The sequence below is a fragment of the Rattus norvegicus genome, chromosome 4 (assembly GCF_021556685.1).
Source record: "Rattus norvegicus strain SHRSP/BbbUtx chromosome 4, alternate assembly SHRSP_T2T, whole genome shotgun sequence".
Lineage (NCBI taxonomy): Eukaryota > Metazoa > Chordata > Mammalia > Rodentia > Muridae > Rattus > Rattus norvegicus.
Genome location: NC_141537.1, coordinates 70,218,226 through 70,241,468, shown reverse-complemented (window position 1 = coordinate 70,241,468; position 23,243 = coordinate 70,218,226). Strand labels below are relative to the sequence as shown.

General features: G+C 39.4%; 1 protein-coding gene across 5 annotated transcripts in view; it reads right to left on the bottom strand.

Annotated features, from left to right (window-relative positions):
* The window catches only part of Mgam (maltase-glucoamylase), a 154,100-nt gene that overhangs the window by 116,109 nt on the left and 14,748 nt on the right, over positions 1 to 23,243 (bottom strand). For all 5 annotated transcript variants that reach the window (NM_001427451.1, XM_087655469.1, XM_087655470.1 and 2 more), the window contains 14 exon segments: positions 532 to 648; positions 1,883 to 2,054; positions 2,829 to 2,946; positions 4,183 to 4,267; positions 5,112 to 5,225; positions 5,919 to 6,032; positions 6,228 to 6,359; positions 9,306 to 9,431; positions 10,083 to 10,195; positions 10,839 to 10,938; positions 11,795 to 11,966; positions 13,149 to 13,300; positions 13,762 to 13,871; positions 15,179 to 15,296. In NM_001427451.1, the coding sequence (NP_001414380.1) occupies positions 532 to 648; positions 1,883 to 2,054; positions 2,829 to 2,946; positions 4,183 to 4,267; positions 5,112 to 5,225; positions 5,919 to 6,032; positions 6,228 to 6,359; positions 9,306 to 9,431; positions 10,083 to 10,195; positions 10,839 to 10,938; positions 11,795 to 11,966; positions 13,149 to 13,300; positions 13,762 to 13,871; positions 15,179 to 15,296 (1,743 nt within the window).

The following is a 23,243-nucleotide window of genomic DNA, read 5'->3' as shown; positions in this document are numbered from 1 at the left end:
ACAGATCTTCATCACTGGAACAAGGCTCAATCTTGAGCTCTTAACCCTTCGCTTAAAAATTGACTGACTGGGAGTGGGGGCTGTTTCTTTTGGTTTTTGGTTTTTAAAACGGGGCTTCTCTGTGTAGCCTGGCTGTCCTGGGACTCTCATTATAGTTCAGGCTAGCCTAGAATCCAAAGATTCACCTCCCTCTGCCTCACAACTGCAGGGTCACCCTTACCCAGCATCAGGCTGACTCTTAACATCATTATTTACATATGTGTCTCCAGATTCTAGACCCAAGGAAGCCATTCACACAAAAATAAGCAACCAGTAACTATGTTTTTAAAAAACCAAACTTGTCCCAATGACAGAATTGATGATAGATTGAGACATTGGGGCATTCTATGATCAACAAGCCTTATTCATGGCAAGTGGGTCCCAAATCAGCATACATGCAGTATATTATAAAGCTGGCTCAACAGATTTCATGATGGGAATACAAACAGATCCAGTTATAATGCACCCCATTATACTTCCCAGCTGACTTACCTTGTAACCTTGCCCATTGTGATTCCGGGAAAATGGATAAAATGCCCCCAGCTGCATCCAGCGCCTGCACAACTCCTCATATGTGTTCATGGCAAAGCCACATATATCGGCCCCTACCTATAATGACACATGGACAGCATGTTTATGACGCTCCCACCCTTTTCAGTTGCTTTCTACCAGGGACTTCTTAACTGAACTTTGTGTGGCCAGAATCAGCATTTAGCCCATGTCCACATTACTGTTAGGTGACTCCTTTCCTGCTGTGGTGTCTCATTTTAATAAACAAATGGAGCACCGAAACTTTTTAGGGACAGTCATTGCTATCACCAATAATATAATTGGACCACATCCCTTTCAGCAGCCCAGTTCTGATCACGTCGCTCACGTCACCTAACTCTCCAGTTCCCTTACCATCCCTTCTATCAAATCTTTAAACCCGGTCGCAATCTACCCTTGCTCCAGTTTTCTACTCTGATCATAGAGACACATCTACCTTCCCCTTTAAGTTCCTTTTGCTTGAGATTATTTTGTGTTGTTAAAACGAGCTTCTCCCTGGTTCTCCTAATACAACTTAAGTACTATCTTTTATATGGAGTCTTTTGACCTCCTCCCCTGACTCACTCCGTCCCTTATAATCATATCAAATTAATAAATATCCTTCTCAGTGTATCTCATAATGCTTAGTATGTGCATTCCTTTGGGTTTTTATCTCGGCTTGCCATATTATTTGTTTACATGTGTGCCTTTGTATTTTGTTCTTGTGTGCCACCCATACTGCATTTAGCATCTGGTAAACAGTAAGCACTCAATAAATGGATCTGATGAATTTGACTAAACACATGCTGTATGATTGTTTGCTCATCTGGGAACTAGTTACATAGGTGTTTTCTGTGTTTGCATGCATCTAATTAGTTACCTAGGCGAGTTTCATGTATTCAGGCATCTGATTAGTTATGTATGTTCCATGTATGCATGCACCTGATGTTAGTTATATAGGTGTGTTCCATGTATTCATGCACCCAATTAGTTCAGTAAATATGTTCCATGTATGCACGCATCTGATTAGTTATAAAGGTGTGTTCCATGTATGCATGTGTCTGGTTTAGACTAGACAACTAGTGTGCTTTCTCTGTGTCAGACACTTAAGAATACTTCAGGAGCTATCAGGGTTGCACTTTCTCTTTGCATCAGGCAATGCAGGCAATGAGGTTATGGTACCAGAGCCCCAGTGATGGTGATAAAGAATGAGGCTAAAGCCCTAGGCCATGACAGGCTTTGCAGTATGAAAACCTGTCAGCAGGAAGCTTCATGGGGACTGAGAGTCATAAGAGAGTTTGGCAAAAGGACTCACCATTGGGATACCGAAAAGGTTGAACTCAAGCATGCCTGGGATGGACCACTGAAGGTCCTTCCAGGTGGCAGTGTTATCTCCTAACCAGTGGGCTGCAAATTTGCCAGAACCGGCAAAGGTAGAACGTGTTAGAATGAAGCTTCTCTTGTCTGGGAACACGGTCTTCACGGCTCTGGGAAGGGATAGAGTTAGGAGTCAGTGAGGAGCTCAACTGGTAGAAAAACAGTAGCACGAATAGTAAAACACAAACATCTCATTCTCCTTCGTTCCTTTCTCCAAAATTTGTTAGAGTGACTGTTAAAAGAATGTACCGCGGCATATATTCATGTTTTGTTTAGCTTTGTTTTATACAGGCCATTAGGCTCATAGTTTCCTACAACTTCAAAAGCAGCCTATATGAATTTCATAAAACAAACGTGAAAGGTAACCTAAATAAAAACACATTAGTCTAGAAAGGCCTAAATGTTGCTTACATTACTTAAATACTTGACCTTAGATAAATTTCTTAATAGTTTTCTTCTGATTTTCTATTCATTCGTTCACTCATTTGTTATCTATTTTTTTATGTATTCTTCAAATACATGTTGGATTTCTTATTCTCTACATGCCAGTTTTTCATCAGTAATGATAGCCATATTTTTTAACATTTGTGACAGCCTTAAGTATATGTGTGTTTGTATCTGTATACATTGGATATATGCACATTACAAGCAGGTGCCAGAAGGGATCTGATTCCATGAAACTGGATACACAGACAGTTGTGAGCCACCCAACATGGGTTCTGGGAACCAAATAAAGGTCCTCTAGGAGACTGGAACATGTTTTTGTCTGGGGAACCATCTGTCCAGGACTACTACCCTTTAGACTTTTAACAACTACTACATATGAGTCACCAAGCAGATCCATAATTTGATCAGATATAAGTTCATAATAAGAATGGACTCACTCTTCAGTGGCAATGGCCATGGAATAGCCGTACAGATTGTGGACATCATACTGCTTTCCCCAGTGCTGAACTGCATCCATGCAGAGAGTCTTAGAGAACAAGTTCCCATCCAGGACCTCTGCAACCACAACAGCAATGAATTACCAGTCAGGGAAAACCTTACATGCAGATTACTTACTTCTTAACTACAGTATAACCTGCAAAGATGGCGGCACTGGGCAGGCCTTAGATGTGGCCGTCCTAAAAACAAACATGCTGTGTTCTTATCATCAGGAGATTATCTAGTTGATGTAGTTTTCTTATGCAAAAATACATTCTGTCATCCATACACCCCTAATTCTCAGAGGTAGACAAGATAGTCTAATTCAACTAGAATTTCCATCTGTTTTTTTTTCAGATGTGACTCAAAATAGGAAACATCGGGTGAACATGTAATTTAACGTCTGACTCCTTTTGCCCTTGATCATATTTGCATAGAGCGATTTCTAGTCTTAGTTTCATTATCTGTTCCTCCTGTATCACTCTGAACCCCACAGAAATGATCTGTGTGTTCTATTTACTAAAATAGCTTTTTAAAAGTATATTTACTTATGACCGACTTTTTGAAATCCATTCTATGTGCTAATGCTAAATTAATAATACTTCTAAACACCAGTTGACAATCTTAAAGCCGCTAAGAAAACTATAAATAGCTTCTATCCCTGAAAGAATTAAGTGAGAACAGTTTGCTCTCCCATTAAATGATTTGATTCTCACCTACATCTGCCTGAAGTTCCTACTTTGCCATCAGATTGAAGTGACCATGGCTGTTGTAATCCTCAAAGTTTTGTTCCACCCTTGATGAAAATACAATTTTCTCCTTGGCTCTGTGTCTTTTGTCAAGCTACAATTAATACTGTGTTTCCACAACCTTATCCCCAGACGTCTGTCTTAATTTGACTATATTTCCCATGCCCACCCTTCAAGTTGTGGACAGCACCACAAGGATCCCTCACCCAAAAATCAAGGTTACCCTCCTGGTATCTCTTGTAAGCTCTGGCCTATGAGGTTCATCTTGCGAGTGGCACTACCCACCAGCCTCTTGAATCAGTATCTTATATGCTTTGTACTCTTCCTGACAATGAAATGGGCTGGGCACAGAAGGACTATACCACCCATTGAGAATTTGTGCCTCTTTGGAGAACCATGAACAGTGTATTGAGACTCTTTCCTAGTTTTCAATATGTAGTACCCACATTTTCCTTCCCCTGTAAACATTATGTACAAATGTTCATAATGGTTCAGGCCTATCCTTTTAAATTGAAAATATCACACAAACTGTGCCATGTTAATCAAGCTGACCACAATGACTTACTTGGGGTGAATGGGGGATAATTCAAGTTGTTTTGGGAACATCCAGAAACTGAACCATCAACAAAGTTGGAGACTTCATTCATATCCTACCAGACAGAGAACAAAACCTATTAGGCAAAGTAGGATGCAATGTTTATAATATTACTGTTATGTTTTGTCTCTGAGTAATCAGAAAAATTAGTATAGATATTTATTTTTAAGAGTAGCCCATGGATGTGATAAAAATAGATTTTCTTGTCTTCTCTACCCACTGAAAATTTCACAGAGTAAGTTCTTAGAATAACTTTAAAAAGATGCATATTTATAATCTCTAAAAGTAAACAATCCCCAAATATATTATCAAAAGTTTCCGTTTATTTGCTGTCATATATTTCAACCTATAGTGTTTGTGTGCCTAAATAGAACTGTGAGTCTACCTCTGTGTGTGTATGTATATATATATATATATGTATATATATATATATATATATATATATATATATATATAGAGAGAGAGAGAGAGAGAGAGAGAGAGAGGTGGGGGACAGTGTATCCGTCTTTGGGGGATTTTTGCTGTTATTGTTTTAGCTGATTGTATTATGTGAATCCTCTACAGTTCTTTTATAAATAGAAAAATTTCAACTGTAAACCTAAATTTTATTCAACATTTTTAATGTTAACCTGCATTACATTCCTTTTCATTTGATTTATGAGATATTACTCCTTAACAGAGCCAGATGGCATTCTGCACCCGTGTACTGACTCATCTGTCATCATGTCAAAATTTTAAAAAGCCTAAAACTGAACATCAAACAATTTGGGTACTTTATGACACAATAAGGAATGTGGGACACCTGTTTCTATTTTCATTTTTGTATACTTCATGTCTCAAAGACATAGCTAGAGTTATACACTACTAATGCCTCTATGAATACAAGTCTTAAAACTCACAATCCAAATTCCATCAAACTCCACTTCATTGTGGAAAAGCTCAATTTCTTTTTTCCACCAAACAGCACAGTTGGGACTGGTGTAATCAGGAAACACAGTTGTTCCAGGCCAGACCTTGGAGAAACAAAAAAAGAAAAACATAAATAATAAATTAAATGAATGTAGAATTAGCAAAGAACGTTATGTAAGAATTCCCAATGTGGTTATGGAGACAGGTAGAAGCCCCAAATCTCCTCAGCATAGACTAAACTCTCTTAGAGAATCACTCTCAGAGGAAATAAAAGGCCACCTGAGAAAACTAGCTACATTTTTCTATTCTATTTCTATTCAATTCCTTTAGACACTATACTATGAAAGGTAGGCAAGGATATTGAAAATAAAACAGATGATAATACCTTCAGGAAAAAGAAGACACTAAAATATTTTTAAAGTGATAAGTATATTAATCTTTGACAAGAAACTTCTTTGAGGGGCATGGCCCATATTCATTGGATTTTCCTAGTAGGAGGTGACTAGTGCTACTTGCAAAGTAGTGTCGATGGAGCATTGTGAGACAGAGGAGTATAGTAACGTGGGAGGACAGAGTGATGAGGTGAACATTCCATAAATGAGTTACCATTTAATGGGATCTGGCTGATAAAAGTATGTCAGAGCTAGGGTAGATGGTAGGTATTTGGTAATGAAAATGCAAAGAAAAATTTATCCTCAGTATGCCCAAGTCCTTTGAACTTGCACCAGAAAACCACATACTTATCCAAACACACTCAAACCCAGCCAAAGCCAGAGCCACTGTTTCTCTACTCTTACCTTTCCAATGAGTGCATTGCCATCAGAACTATTCACCCAGACTTTCATTGCTGAACCCCTATCATATGGGCCATAGGGATTACTTGAGAGAGAGTTGTTGGAAATGGCTGGATCCTAAGAAAAGGGAAAACATAATGAAAAAACTTACTTTAAGCTAAAGGCTGGACTTCAGAAGAGTCACTAATAAAATAATATAACCAGTGAAGGCTTTAAAATACTTTCATTTCTTTGGATGGCAAGGCGAGAGAGGAGCACATGATGAAAAAGATGAGCAAATGTGTGATTTTGGAGGGAAAAAGAAGCACATACCAAAATGATAACAAGCTTCTGTCCATTATTGTGTAGCTCCTTGACAAACTCTGGGAAGCCTTTAAAGTTCACTGGGTCATAAGTGAAGTCCTTTCTCTGATCCATATAATCAATGTCAGCATGCTGAACATCCTGAAAGAATACAGCCATCCACAACTTACCATCTACACATTTCCCTGTTGCAGAAACCAATGAATTCTGACCTTTACTATTCAAGACAAAAGCCACCTGCTCTGCTGTGCTATGATCTAAATGCAGCACTGTCAGTCCATGTTATTGAAATGCACTTTTTCCCAGAGCGGTTTGAGAAACGAACTTTATTATTTCCCAAGGCTCAGCCCCACCCGTGCAATCAGATCAACTGCACAATTTATGAAAAAAAATCACTGGTGCTATCAAAATAAAACTCACCCTATGCCCAAGATAAATAGAGGGCAGGGATTTCTCTTCTGCCTTCATCCTCATTCACTATCCCAATAGCTGTTTTTGTTGTCACTACTACAACTCATTGGCATTTATCCCTCCCCAGTTGAAAATACTGGCACCCAATATTCAGACTGTATCTGTGACCAGGACATGGAGAGGAAAAGGGAATGTGATTACTCTAGAGATTTTTTTTAATTTTCTATGTCTTCTTGATACCTAAATTTCCATTACAGTATAATAGAAATACTATAATAGAAATATTCAAAATTAGTCACTCAAAGCACACTTAAGTATAACATGTACTCTATGCTTTATTGAACTTGTAAGACTGACACCCATATGCGACTCTAAATTATTTCAGTAGTTCCTTTCACATTTTGCACTGCTGTACAACAGTAAAACCTATTCCTCCATTCCTCAGATTACCCAGGAAGGAAATGTCTGTTTGTACAGAAGAAGAACCATGCAGAGCACAGAGCAGCCATGGTGCTGGAGACTGCAACTGGTAACCCTGTTCCTTTTACCATGCACAGCTAAATGGATGGGATTTTGAAATAAGTCCAGAAGACACTTGGCATTCTCACTACTGTGTTGGCTGTGCTTACTTTTCCTTAATTCAGTTCTGCCTCCACTGTTTCTGTCTGTTATTCCTTCTCACCCCCAGAGACATAGTCCTGAGGGCTGCAAGACAAGAAAGGCCAGATCTTAAGCCAAATCAGAGCTGACCACTCACCCAAATGTCTTATACAACTCTAATCACTGCCTTCCCCTCGTCATCCCAAGATTTCTCAGTCCCACTTCTTTTACATTATATTTTTCACATTTTCTTCCCCAATTCCAAAATATCTATCAAAGTTCTGTTTCAAATACAAAATGATCACAGTATGTAGGAAAACAGATCCTGTTCACTACCTAATGGTCAGCAACCAAAACACTAGTGCAAAACAAATGCACCTCAACCCTGTCGCTTGATTTTTTAAATCAACTTAACTATGAATTCTGTCACCAACAAGCTAGGTAAATGGTTAAAATCAAGCAACTTCACTAATTTAGCTTCAATTTTTCATATGTAGAAAAAATGGCCAGTTTAGTTAACTTGAGCCTGAACCAGTTTGTATTAGTGTATGTGTGTGCTTATGTGTGGGAGGACTGGTGTGAATGTGTGAGTGTGTGTGTGTGTGTGTGTGTGTGTGTGTGTTGCCTAACTTTCTGCAATCTAGAAATATCTCCTCTTTTTCAATGTCCCCAAGAAATACTTGTTAAAATCTATTAAACTATAAGGAACAGGGAGATGGAAGGCCTGAATTAGGCATTACCTGACCCAAAACCTAAGAATCAAGCTTATACTAGGATCTCGGAGTAACTGCACATCATCTTAATAGTCAACCTCTGACATGATACTTTTGAGTCCAAACAATCTAACCAAAATAATATATAAGGCAATAAATCTTCATAGAGAGGCATAAGCTGAAACCTGAGCTAAAGAGGAAGTTAACTTGAGAGCTCAAAGTTGAGTTCTGTGAAAATGCAGTGACCACCATGAGTGTACGAAAATTGAACTAATAAAACCCTCAACAAGTAGTCAGAAACCAGTTTGCTGCCTTCTCTGTCTTATCAGTCTGTAAGCATCATTTCCCACTGAAAGTAACTACCATTTTTGAACAGAAGTTATTGATCTGACAAGTTCTTAGTAGTCAAAATACATTTAAAAAATCATGTTATTTGGAAAATATCATCCTGAGTGAGCTAACCCAATCACAGAAAGACATACATGGTATGCACTCATTGATAAGTGGCTATTAGCCCAAATGCTTGAATTACCCTAGATCCCTAGAACAAACGAAACTCAAGACGGATGATCAAAATGTGAATGCTTCACTCCTTCTTTAAATGAGGAAAAAGAATACCCTTGGCAGGGAAGGGAGAGGCAAAGATTAAAACAGAGACTGAAGGAACACCCATTCAGAGCCTGCCCCACATGTGGCCCATACATATACAGCCACCCAATTAGACAAGATGGATGAAGCAAAGAAGTGCAGACCGACAGGAGCCGGATGTAGATCGCTCCTGAGAGACACAGCCAGAATACAGCAAATATAGAGGCGAATGCCAGCAGCAAACCACTGAACTGAGAATAGGTCCCCTATTGAAGGAATCAGAGAAAGAACTGGAAGAGCTTGAAGGGGCTCGAGACCCCAAAAGTACAACAATGCCAAGCAACCAGAGCTTCCAGGGACTAAGCCACTACCTAAAGACTATACATGGACTGACCCTGGACTCTGACCCCATAGGTAGCAATGAATATCCTAGTAAGAGCACCAGTGAAAGGGGAAGCCCTGGGTCCTGCTAAGACTGAACCCAAAGTGAACTAGTCTATGGGGGGAGGGCGGCAATGGGGGGAGGGTTGGGAGGGGAACACCCATAAGGAAGGGGAGGGGGGAGGGGGATGTTTGCCCGGAAACCGGGAAAGGGAATAACACTCGAAATGTATATAAGAAATACTCAAGTTAATAAAAAAAAAAAAAAGAAAAAAAAATCATGTTATTACCCAAAACAGAAGAAAAAACCTCAAAGAGAAAGTATGGGGAAGGCAGAGGCTGTTCCTGTTCTTCCCTCCCTGGATTTCAGGGAACTGTGCTCAAGCTTACTTACATAAGGGAGTTGTGCTGCACGGTTTCTCTCCACAACTATTTTCATTTTATCTAGGCTTCCATAATCATACCGGCTGAGCTGAAACCCAAGTGTCCAGTATGAAGGCAGAGTTGGCCGCCCAATGAGCTACAAGAAATATGTTAAATGAAAGTTAGCATGCATACGGTAAGGGTGCATGGGAGTTGGGGGGGGGAGACATAGGCTAATGTTGCGTGTCTTCCTTAGCTGCTCTCTATCTTAATTTTAAGACTGGGTCTCTCTGACATTGAACTTGGAAGTCACTGATTGGTCCCACTGTATTAATGGCTGGTGAGCTCATCCCAAGAATTCCCCTGTCTCTTGTCACACCAGGGAGATTACAGGTGTGCACCTTGCCTTTTACATAAGTGCTGAGGATATGAACACAGGTCCTCTTGCTCATGTGGCTAGCAATTTACCAATTAAATCACCTCATCAGCACAATACTTTTTAAAACAAAGCCTTCTGATACATTGATTTAGGGCACAAAATGTATTCAGTTTCCAGTGCATTGAGTCATTAATGTTATAATGTTAATCAACTTGTACATCTCGTCTTAAGAGTAAGGCCACATTTGGTGTATCTTTATATTCTTTCACAGTTTTTAATAACATAAAAACTTTATAAAGAAATTCCTATTGCATAGATGAAGTCTGTCCTATGTCTTAAATGTATCAGCTCGAGTGTGTCTAGCTCATATGTATAAGCTTACATCTCTCAAATATTTGCTACATAGGATAACCATGATTTCATATTTACCTCTAGGTATTCTTGAACAACTTGCTCAGGTGTGTTCCCCAAAAACACATAGAAGTCCAGAATTCCCCCAGTGATGCGGTATGTGATTGCTGGGGTAGGCTGAAGGGTAACCTCTTAAAAGATTAAAATAGAAGAAAATAAAATTTAAGAGTTATTCTATTGAATGGTGTATCTACAAAACAGCATAGAATTGACTGTGAAAAAAGACTTATGCAGACCTTTGGATGCTAAATCAATGCCTACTCTCAAGGTCTATGTTCATCTTACATGGCTGCTGTGTGAACCATATCTTTGAGTAGCACTGATCTAAACCAACAATTCTCAATTGAGAGGTAAGACTAAATATCCTAGGCCCACCATTAACCTTGGCAGATGTTGATCTATCTCTCTTCCTATGTAGTGACTATACTAGAACTGTCAGGCAAGACAATTTAATGTAGGACTAAGGGGGGGGGGGGTGGGGATCATGCTCAAGAACCTGTCTTACAGTAGATTAAAGGAAGAGTTATCTGAACTTTGTAACACCAAACATTCCAATGCAAGCAACAGACTGCGTAGCTGAGAAGCCAGAAGAACCATTTTGCACACAGATTCCATTAGGCAAGAAGGTAAGGACATAAAGCCAGCGAACACAACCCTCCCAAAGCCATGCTTTAAAGACTGTAAGGTGGATTCCCGCATTTAAACACAGAGCTGGAAAGGGGTCACTGATACATCCTGCGCTTGTTTGTTTGAGACTATTCCATTGTCCTTTACCCATGGCATTGCTGTTCATCAGGAACACCCCAAAGGACAATCCACTATTATCTTCAAGGCACAGGAAGAATGTTTGCACACCATACAAGTTATTTCCGTCCTGTAGAAGACAGTTGGAAAATAAGCATTTATGGTTAGTCTAAATATCACATCGTGGCCCATGAAGATGCCAGTGAACTGTATGAGTTCAGATTTCTGTTCAGAGGATAACAAGTGACAATCCAAGTATGAATATGGAGGTCTTGACTTCGTTAAAATATGAAAAGATAAGAATTCTGAAACGACAGTTCGTAGAATGTGTCTTCTCAAAGAGGCTTGCCTGATCCCAACTTAACCTTATATGCAAGCGGTCTATTGAGTTTTAACACAAATAACCACCATACAGAGTCCTACTGGGGCTGAAAGTCCACACTGCCCCTTGGTCTTGTTCATGCTTTACACCATGGCCAGCAAAGGTCTAAAGCTCCGGATTAGGTCATCACCAGCTGCTCCACATAAACCATTCCCTCAACACATTTTCCACTTTTCTGATAGATATTAGTGAAACAAGTGCTTAAGTGAACCAGAGTGAGGATTAGATGCTGTCTCTGCTGCCTGAAAAACAGTTTACCCTGGGCTCTTAACTTGATTTCAATGGGAAATTTATTGATCATGTTTTATGTGACACTTAATGCTTCTAGATACTTTATATCTTTCAGTCATTTAACCCTTATCACCAACTATAAGATGAGTATATGAACCCCACTTTAAGTTTCACACACCCTGAATGAGCTAGGTAAGCACATGTCAATACTCCAATTTTATAGATGAGGAACCAAACACCCAAAGAAGTATCATCTTGCCGTGAATCATATAGTTGATAAGTCTCACTCCAGATTTCCACTCTAAACAATTATACCATGTGACCCTCAAGATTAAGGTTGTGTTATTCAGAGGGAAGGAGCCTAAAAGCTTACCTCATTCGGGGTTGTATCTCTGGCAAACATAGGCCAGGTCTTCCAATTCATATCATGCCGGTACTGCTGGTGCACATGCTCACCCAGACCATACACATTAGCACTTGGCAGGTGGGTGGAGAGCTGCAGGAACTGGTCAGAGAAGAGGAGGGGCCCAATACTTGAGTCAAACCTAAACATGGGAGGGAAGCACAGCTTTGATTGAAAAGTAGGGAGAGAAGGACACAGTGCAGAGACAAGTGTTTTCCACAACTCGCCAACACAACACTCTCTTTCCAAGCCTTCCTCTGACATGTCCCCAAAGATACCAAAAGAGAAAAAGTCTCCAAGGCAGGTATCACTGTGGTATGACCATTGCTTCTTCCTTAGACACATTACAACATAACCAGAGCACTGTATTCAAACAATCATAGACCCTTAATATAAGTCTTGATTGGTACTCATATGATTAGGTAGATGGACAAAAGAGAAAAGAAATGTGCAGAGGAATTAAAAAGAAGGAAGACTATACATGCACATGCACACATGCACATGTACACACTTGGAGCACAGTAAGGTCAGCAGTTTATACTCTTCCCCTTGTCATCATCTTCCTACTGCCACTTCCCCTTGATATGTTTCCAAACTTTTTAAAATGTTATTTTTTTAACTTATTCACTTTACATCTTGTTCACTGAATCCATTCCAGTCACCCCTCCATAACGTTTCCTTCAACTCCCTCCCCTTTAGCTTTGAGTGGGTGGTTGGCCCCTGGGTCGTCCCCCACCCTGACATCCCAGTCTCTGCAAGGCTAGGTGCTTCCTCTCCCACTGAGGCCAGACAAGGCAATCCAGCTAGGAGAATATATCCCACAGACAGGCAGTAGCTCCTGGAATAGCCCCCATTCCAGTTGTTCAGGACCCACACGAAGGTCAAGCTGAACATCTGCTAGAAGCAAATGGATGAAACTTGAGAATATCATCCTGAGGGAGGTAACCCAGTCCCAAAAGGACATGCACAGTATGCACTAACTTAAAAATGGATATTAGCCATAAAATGCAGGCAACATGTTACAGTCCACAAACCCAAAAAAGCTAACCAAGAAGGAAGGCCCAAGTAAGGAAGCTTGAATACCACTTAGAAAGGGGAGTAAAACAGTCATAAGAGACAGATGGAGGGGGGGAACTGGTATGGAGGGGGATGGAGAGGGTAATGGGGGTTTCAGGATCAGGTGTAGGGAAGGACAGGAGAGGTAACTAGATGGCCATAAAAATGAATGGAAATCTGCAACTGACAGGGGTGAGGTGGTAGAGGGCATCTCCCGGACCAGATAGCGACCTGGGATAAGAGAGGTACCCAAGTTTCCAAAACGTACAGCACACGGTTATTGCTTTTTCTGGTGACTTTGATGCTAAATGGCTCCTTGAAGACCTCAACATTGTAGTTCAAGGAAGAAGCAGCATTTCCACTGAAGGGTTTCACATGCTCGTGGGGCACCTCATACCTCTCCTTGGTTTGGTCAGTCAACTGCACAGAGAGAAGAATAGAAACAAAGTCCAAATGAAAACTTACCTATCTTTCCGTACTTCTTATTCAGATGGTACTAGAAATTGGACAGTAATTAAACTGACATTATATCTAAAGTAATGTGATTGCTATATTTGCCACCTTCATACATTTATTCGTTGGGCATACATCAGTCTTTAGGTAGAGGTACACTGTGATTCCGAAGACATGGATTGCCCCTAGAAAGTTCAAAGCTGTGGCACCATCTTGTTCCCTTCTACAATTTTCACTGTATCCATGACAAACAAATAGAAACTGAAGCTCATTGGTAAACTCAGTTTGTATTGAGGAAGTTCCAACGCAGAAAGAAAGCTATTGAAGAGCCTCCGCAAACCAGCATCGCATAACTACAAAATGCTCTCCTTTGCGGGAACCGCAGTTACAAGGTTGTAAAAGATTTTTAAAAGCATTCAAACTCCAACCTTAAAATGGAAGCGATTTGATGTCTGGTACTCTGCTGTAAGCAGGATGTTTTCGATGCCATTTCCAAACACAGGTGCAGAAGCTAAGTTTTTCAGTGCAGCTGTGAATCCTAACATGTGGAAAAGAAAATGATGTTCAGAGTTGGTTCTCTAAATTTGCACAGAATGGCTACATAAAATTAAAATTTTGGTCAAAGTGGCAGGGAAACAAACACTTTTGTTTCCCCAAGAAGGGAATATATAGATACATATGCTCTCATATATACATCTCAGCTTGAGCTGGACCCTGAAGCTAACTTAATACATTATAAAAACACATCCGTTTTCTATGAAAACTGCATGAAATCATAACCCAAAGAACTAACTCATGGGCTTCATGCTCATCAGCCCTCGGATGTAGATCACACAACTTTATGTCTCCAATTATTATTTTTTCTCAGTTATGTTCTCACTTCATTCCAGAGCATCCTGTACACTGAAGTCATGTCCTCAAATAAACAACAACTGAATATTGCAGCCTTGAAGAACCCACCTCTTCTTTACACTAGGGACGTCTCCACACTAGTACTCACTGCCACTCTCACCCCAGAAGGCTCATCATGGTGCTCTTTGCTTAGGGATAGGAAGAATATTAGCCCATGAAGACTGACATTAACTAGGTAACTTCTTAAGCATGCTTACAAAACTCTTTCCATTTCACAAAAACGACACCAGAATAGAGTCGTAAGGAGTCTTGGGGATTATTAACTTCAAATTCTAGACCTTAATAATAGTAAACTTGAGAACAAAAATGGTCATGATAATTACATGGAGTCATGAATGTATATAAAAATAAAGCCAGACCTCCACATACATGCTCCAGTTGTTTAGCTTGGAGTGTTTGTTGGACATCTAAACAATGGGAGAGGAGTATCTCTTACTCTTTAGCCTGCTAAGAGTCCTCTTTCCTCCTACTAGGTTGCCTTCTACAGCCTTGGTTTGTGCCTAGTCTTGTTGCATCTTGTTATGCCATGTGCAGTTGATATCACTGTGAGGCCTGTTCTTTTCTGAATGGAAGTAAAGAAACAGTGGATCTATCTGGGGGAGAGAGCAAATGGGGGAATGGCTGGAAGGAGCTGAGGGAAGGGAGTCTGTGGTCAGGATGTATATTGTATGGGAGAAGAATAAAGAAAAAGAAAAAGAAATAAATCTTCATATACAAAGAAAATGAGATATACAAAGAAAAGGTGAAGTTGGAAACAGAAACAATCTCTGAATTCCTAAGGCAGAGGGTAATTGCTCCTTTATGCCAAATAGGATCTAATTACTGATAAGAGCAGTGCCTACCTTTGTCCCATAGGCAGTGTGACAGTGCTGCTGCAGATTTCCCCTAGGAAGGGGCCAAGCCTCCAGGTCTAGGGTTCTACAATTAGCATACCTGCAGTTGTGTTTGCAAGGTCACTCTCCATTTTGTAGCCATGATTTCTGGAAAAGTAGCAAGGAACACTGATGGATCCCTGAGGATCCCAGCAGCAGCCACGCTGGTCACATGTATCCTGAAACAGAGATTAGACTGATCAACTCCGTTTAGTAATAGGACATTACCTTTTAGGAAATACTAGTCAGTTCATCTGAGATTGTGATATCAACAACGTCATGTTTACAAATGAGACCCCAAGCAGAATACCAAGGGACAGAACTTCTACAACTTTTCTTGTCAGTGTTCTTACGAGATGGTATAAGAAACTCAAGGTATGTTTTATGCACAAAAGCAGTAAATATATTTTAAAATTCTAGCTACATCACTGGTATCCCAAAATATAAATGAAGACTCATGCATATTATCTTTGAATTGTAAGGATAACAAAATATAAAAAGACTGCAATCAACTCTCTTCAGACACTTTCAAATCAAACCAATTTTGATTTAACTTTATATACTGTTTATTTGTGTATGGGTAACAGCATTTGCTGTATATCTCTATGTATGAACTAAATAGACTCAACATACAAATGCAATAGCAGAAGTCCACATGTGAAGTCAAGACAAATAAGGTCTAAGGGTGTCCCCAGGTCTATCTTGTCTAAGGGTGTTTCCAATTCTGTCTTGTTGGAACTTTCAGAGGGACTAGGTGGAAAGGCCATAGTATATTTTTTAAGACTCAAAGAAGAAAGCTTTTAAATCTATATATTACACATCTGTATGTATGTGTGTATATATGTATGTATGTACTATGTATGCACATATATATACATATACATATATATATATATTCCACATGTGACAAGTATCTCAACTCCCCACAAGACAGTAATCTTTCCTTAACAAACCAAATAGCATATAATTTTGCCTCAAGTAATGTACCTGCCTATACCATGGTTGATGTCTGAGTCAAGTGGAAGTCTCTTTCCTCATGTACCTAATTTAGGGGAAACACAGAGGGTAAACCCTAACAGTGCAAAAAATCTGTCCTTGTATGTGTGGGCTTGACACTAGTGCTTTGCAACTAATAGGAAACAGTGAAGTGATACTCCCTAGATTCTGTCTGTCCTACAGACAGAAGGTAGCTTTTGTCTTACAACTAATAGGAAACAGTTGTATAACACTTCCTACTTTTGCCTGTACTACAAACAGAGGTAGCTTTGGCTTTGCTCACTCTTTTTCAGTTTTTCCACTGGAGTCCCTGCTACAGGAAAAGCAATCTGTAATATCATAAAAGGAACCATGCATCAAGGAACTCAATGCAGGATTCTCAGCGTAACAACTCCATAGACAAAAGTCATGACAACAACCCACATGGTTAAGTTATAAGGGTCAACATGGTATCAGTAGACACTTTTAATGCAGCTTCTGAGAATCTCAAAGGTAGAGTTACCCAACCAAACCAAAGCCAGCCATATTTTCAATATAGAAACCATGAGAAAATACACCTTGTTCCATTAAGCCATTTCCTTTGAGGATAATTGTTCCATGGCAATAGATGACTGATATATCCCGTCACATTGCTTTACAGATATAGAACTCAAAGTCCACAGAGTGAAGTGTTACATATGTGAAATTCCTGCCAGAGATTTCTTAGCAATAGAGAAATGAAAGCCAAAACTCTCCATTTCATTTTTTCCCCATGTTCTGAGTATCACTAGATATGCGTTACTGAAAATATGTCAATATCCTGCAAATGGCAAGTAAAAAAAAAACTGGTGCTATAAACAAATGATTGCATTGAATCAAATAATTTTTATATGAATAGCCAATACAAGTTAAGTATTCCTTATCCAAAAGGCTTGGAACAAGAAATGGTTTGAATTTCAGATTCTTTTCTCACAATTTTGGATTATTTATATTTACATGATAAAATATTTTAAGGACAGAATGCTCTAAACACAAAGTTCATCGTGTTTAAATAATAATATACATAACCCGACAGTGAAAGACTTTTTGGATCCCTTTCCCTTTGTAGTACTGGTGTTGAACCTAGGACTTCTTGCAAGGTAGGCAAGCACTACACTACCCAACCATAGCCCCAGCACTTGTAAAACACATTTACATCCCCCACCACCGCCATGAAACAATGTTTCATGACTTGCAGCATCATGTCAGTACTCAAAACCTTTTAGATTTTGGAGCATTCCAGGTCTTGGATCTCCGAAGTAGGAATGTCCAATCTGTTTTGAGAGTGAAAAAAAAAGATGCATCTCTTGCTGTGGGAGCAAATTTTACTGTGATATAAACTTGAACCAACAATTGCACTTCTGTTGTTTCCTTTCGAAACTCATTCAGATGAAACCTCAGATAAGAGGGAAAAAAGGAAAAGGTGCTGGGAAGGAGTAATGAGGATATAAAGTTTCTGTTTGTTGACTCAGAAACACCAGCTCCTCCAATGGAGCTGAGCAACAGTGAGAAATAAGAGGAGACGCAGGAGACATTGATAGGGAATGGTCTGAAGTGATGGGACACCTAGAGAAACAACTGCTGAAGGACGCTGTGACAACAGAACAGTGACGTGGAGGGAGAAAGGCTCACAGAAGGAAAGTAGACTTCGGATACATAATGCCAAGTTCAATGTGAGAATTAATGTTTAACAGATACTGCCCAAACAGTACAGAATGTGTAACTACTAATTCATCAGGGAACGAACAAATAACCAGGGTGAGGAAGAAATCTCTAACCCCAGAGTAAGGAAAGGAAGAAGGCAGAGAGTAAAGCACAAACAGAAAGAAAAAAATCCCTAAGTAAAGCATTCATGACGAGCACCATGTAGCTTGAATACCTGGAGACCTCATGATGGGGGCTGACAGTGGGACTTGGTTGATAAAGTGCTTGCTTAGCATGCACAAAGCTTCAGTCCCTGGTGACTTCACACCCTAGGATCATAGTCCAGGAACAGTAATTTATGCTTACAATCCCAATACTAGGGTGGTGAATTAGAAAAATCAGAAAATCAAGGTCACCTTCATCTACAGTGACCTTAAGGCCATATGATGATGCATGTGTGAGACCCTGTCTCAAAAAATAAACAGATAAATGATGTTGAACGAAGACACAGATTCACAAAAAAAATGGATGTTGACCATTTTCTCTCCTATATGGATTTAATGAGGGAAAGGATGTAACAGTGAAAGGTGAAATCAGAAGGTCACAGAAGGAATCACGCTGAGCATATAATAGAGGGAGGGACCAAGAAAAGGCCACAGTGAAACCCAATGCTTCATACAATTAATGAGCTAAAGGGAGAAAGGTATCTAGTTACAGCCAAAGAAAAAAATCTGTAAAACAAAAACACACACCCTGTAGCAGATGCATCTAATATTTAAGCTCACAAACTCCCCAAATGTAAGTGAGAAGAATGGTGATTTAAGGGCAGCATTCAATGCATGTCTGACAAGGTCAAAACTCAACACAGCCTCACAGCTAATAGGAAGCCCTTTAGTCCACCAGAAAGATATCAGGGGTCAGATATGACACATACCCCCCCCAAAAAAGAATCAAAATATGTGGGGAAAAAGGTCTTCATATCACAGAAATAAAATTGAGACAGTGCACAATGGATTGTTTCAAGTACACGCCCCTGAGTAATCGATAGAAAATATAGACCAAAAATATGCAAACTTTACTTTTTCTGTAATAGACATATATTCAGTCTCCTGTAGCCACAAATTTTCACGTCCATGAATTTAACTAAACTTGGATCAAAATATTGTAAACAAGTGCATCTCTACCCAACACCATCTTTTTTCCTTATCATTATTATCTCCTAAGGCACGGAACATAACAAGTCTTTTCTTTTTTTTTTTTTCGGAGCTGGGGACCGATCCCAGGGCCTTGCGCTTCCTAGGCAAGCGCTCTACCACTGAGCTAAATCCCCAGCCCCGAACATAACAATTCTTTACCTAGCACTTCCATTAGAATAGGTCACTCGAACAATCTAAAAATAACTAGTAATATAAGTATAATAGTATAAAGGAAGACTTTATGGAGGTCTTTGTGAATGGCAAGCCATTTTACTCAAGGCATTCAGCCTCTGCAAGCTTTCAGTGCATGGGGATCTTGGTGGAGTATATTTAGGCTTTAGCTCCAACACACAGATGACTAAGCTGAACTCACAAGGTGAAGAAAAATCAAATCCTGGCCCTACTGTTTTAAAATAAAATCAAGCTCTACACTGTCCATCTCTTACTGGTCTTGACATTTAAGAGCAATAGAAGATGAGAAATGAAGAAGTATCTCATACCAAAAGTTGGTGAAAATAAAAGAGCGAAACTAGAGCCTAATACTGTTGATATAGCTATAAACCAGTGGATGCTGCTCATCCCACTGAGTCTGGCTGGCTCATGAGAGATTTGGTCAACAGACTGCATGATGCCGCTTCTGAGCCTGGCTGGTAAGAGGATAGGCAGACTGGCCCCAATCTTTTGCAGCCCTGAGCTGTCAGGAAAGGAATTCAATTGCCCTGGCCAATGAAGAGTCTCTGGTCTCTTAAAGAGTTTCTGAGAGCCTTCACAAAAGGAAAAAATTGCCCAAGTAGAAACATCTTCTCAGATATTTTGGCCAAGGTGACAGAAACATGAATGAATTCATCTTGAATCTCTCCATCATGATAGATGAGCCATCAGGTGAATTCTGTAACACACCTGCAGCCAACAGCATTCAACATGAAAAAGATCAAGTCAAGCCTGATATAGATCTCAACTTCATAAAATCATGACCGGCAATACAGTAATTTTAATTTTGTACCACTAAGTTGGGGGTAGTTACTTTGTCACAAATATATGGGGAGATGGGCCACTGAATAAGAAGATTTACTGTACAAACACAATGAATCCAAATCCCCCAAACCCACAGAATAACCCAGGCATAGCCACATATACCTAAGGTTCCCAAGCTAGTTTCAGGTTTAATGAAAGAACACGTCTCAAGAGTTCAGGGATTTTCAGTGTAATGTTAAGAGCAGGGACCCCTAATCAGTAATCAAACATTGATGTCTTCACCTTGTGAATGGGATTCAATGCCTTTTCCCTTCTCCCACTGTGAGAATGTAGCAAGAGAGCCTACATCACCGTGACTATGAACTTCCCAGCATCTAGAAATATGAGAAGTAAATTTCTGTTCTTTACAAGTTACCCAGACTTGGGTATTCAGTTACAGCAACACAAACAGTGTTAAGATAGTAATATGTAGTCAAGCCCAGAGAGTGTAGGTTACATGATAAGCAATAGGCTAACAGTCACCCAGCACTTCTCAGAATCGTGATGTCATTGAGCTAAGAGTATATAGCAGCCCAAGACTCACTCATGTCAGTGCTCCAAATTAAAACACTCTTCTTGTTTCTTGGGCTCTCTATGAGAGAAGTGTCCTATTTTCAAGTAAAAACAGGAATTTTTAAAAGATTCTAATTAACATCTACTCACAAAATCAGTCCTGGTCATTTGTATGTGCAGCAACTTTGTAAAAATTAAAAATAAATGAAGTCAATTTTTACCTAACAAGATGGCTTTACAGGTAAAAGTGCTTGTTGCCAAGCCTGACGACCTGATTTCAATCCTTAGGATACACATGATGGAAGGAGAGAACACATAAATTGTCCTTTGACTTCCACATGCGTACAGAGATATGTGAACACACAGCATATACACACATAAATAGGTATACAATAAAATAAATAAAATTAACCTTGAATCATGGGGAAATGTTGATTATATAGTTTCATAACGTTTCATTTTGAGTAAGGTTTTAAAAGTTAACATGATTGCTTTGTTCCATGTCAAGGTAAAATCTAACAGTAGAATTGTAAAGAAATAAACCTTCTCAGCCATTCCATGATCCAGTCCTTCAAGTCTCCAAATCAGATTACAAGTTATTTTCAGAGAACATTTCCCATGACCATTGAGATTATAACTGTAAAGTTTTTAATCAATACAGGGTGGAGAAAAGTGGTGGGGGCTGGTGATGATAGAGGACATAAATTTGGGAGGAGACATATGAGGAGATCTGAAAGGGGTTGAAAGGGAAAGTAAGTGTGACTAAAATTATACATGTATGAAATTCTCAACAGAGAATACATCTTTAAAATGTTCTTAAACACAGAATGTAATACTGTTAAAAAGCACTGCTTAATGAATATGTTTATCTGAACACACACTGCCTCATTGACTGATAACTTGAAACAGTAGACAAAGAAATGTGAAGCCTTCCAGGCACAGTTCTTCAAAGGAGAGCCAGGATGAGAATCGAGGCAGAAGCTCTGCCTCTCTGATGTGCTCAGGTCCCGTATCTAAACATTGCATAACTTCAAGTTTATTTGTAGGACTTCGTAGCTCTCCCTAGAACCATCTGATGACTATGCTGGGGTGCTACATAAACCCAGAGTAATTTTTAAGTGGAAGCTCATAATTATATGAGCAAAAACTTTGCTGATAAATCATAAAACTTGATCACTTAAATACATTGGTAAGAAACTGGAATGCCAGCAACAAACCACTGAACTGAGAATAGGACCCCCGTTGAAGGAATCAGAGAAAGAACTGGAAGAGCTTGAAGGGGCTCGAGACCCCATATGAACAACAATGCCAAGGAACCAGAGCTTCCAGGGACTAAGCCACTACCTAAAGACTATACATGGACTGACCCTGGACTCTGACCTCATAGGTAGCAATGAATATCCTAGTAAGAGCACCAGTGGAAGGGGAAGCCCTGGGTCCTGCTAAGACTGAACCCCCAGTGAACGTGATTGTTGGGGGGAGGGCGGCAATGGGGGGAGGATGGGGAGGGGAACACCCATAAAGAAGGGGGATGTTGGCCCAGAAACCGGGAAAGGGAATAACACTCGAAATGTAAATAAGAAATACTTAAGTTAATAAAAAAAGTAATAAAAAATAAATAAATAAATAATAAATGAATTTTGTTAATAAACTATCTTTCATTAGGAATACATAAATTAAATCTGTATTATATACAAAAAAAAGAAACTGGAATTTGAAACAGGACATCATAAGCCAAATTCAGAATTGATAAATAACTTGCAATGTGTGTATTCTATAAAAGAAAATAGCATTTTCAAATATTAAAAGTTAGCCTTTCTAATATCATAAGAATTATCATGACTGTTTATGGAAAATATGTCAACAGCTTTCACATTAATTGACTATCATAGTGGTTAAAAGGGTGGAAGATTGTGTTAAGGGTGTAAACTTGTTCTCCCTTGTAATCACAAAAACACCTAACCCTGAAAACTTTAAATGTTTAAAAGTATTATCTAATATCCTTTTCCTGAGCTAAGTAGCTGGACTTTAATTATACATTTCTGTTCTCTGCCATCAGTGAAATGTGGGATTGGCAATAAAAGCCTACATCAAGAAGGAGGGTAACAGTGCCCTACTTATAAATGATGGGAGTAAAATCCATATTAAAAGCTGTCCCTAAAATCATGGATCACAGAAGTGTAAGAAGGCTAAGCAGTCTGGAGTAATAGAACAGACTATAGAAACTTTACCCCATATACAGACTGAATGGCTAAAAGTACAGTAGGGCACATGCACAGAGCAGTTTTGGTGTATATGTAAGTAGACTGAGAAGAAATTGAAATCTCAGAAATTAGAGGAGGTCTCTGGAGGGCCAATGGCGATTGATGCTGGGAATGAAAATTCAGTAATAAAGGAACATAGCCATAAATTGACTCATCGTGACATTTTGCTAATCTCATAGATGAGTGTCTTGCTCAGCCATCCCCAGAGATGCACACGCAACACAGTGAGTACAGAGAAGCTACCACATGTGTCCAAGAAGCACGTGCAGCTGGGATCCACTCTCCATTTAATGCTAATCTGTGGTTTCACGTGAGCGGACTTCACTCAGAAGTTGGCACTCTGTTTCCACCTAGATATTTTGATTTGCTAAATGCGAATGGCCAGTCTCACGCAATGACTTTATAATCATAATACTCTTGGATATGCATAAGCTGGTTACCTAGAAACGCTGTAATAAAGTGCCATGTCCCTGTAAGTTCT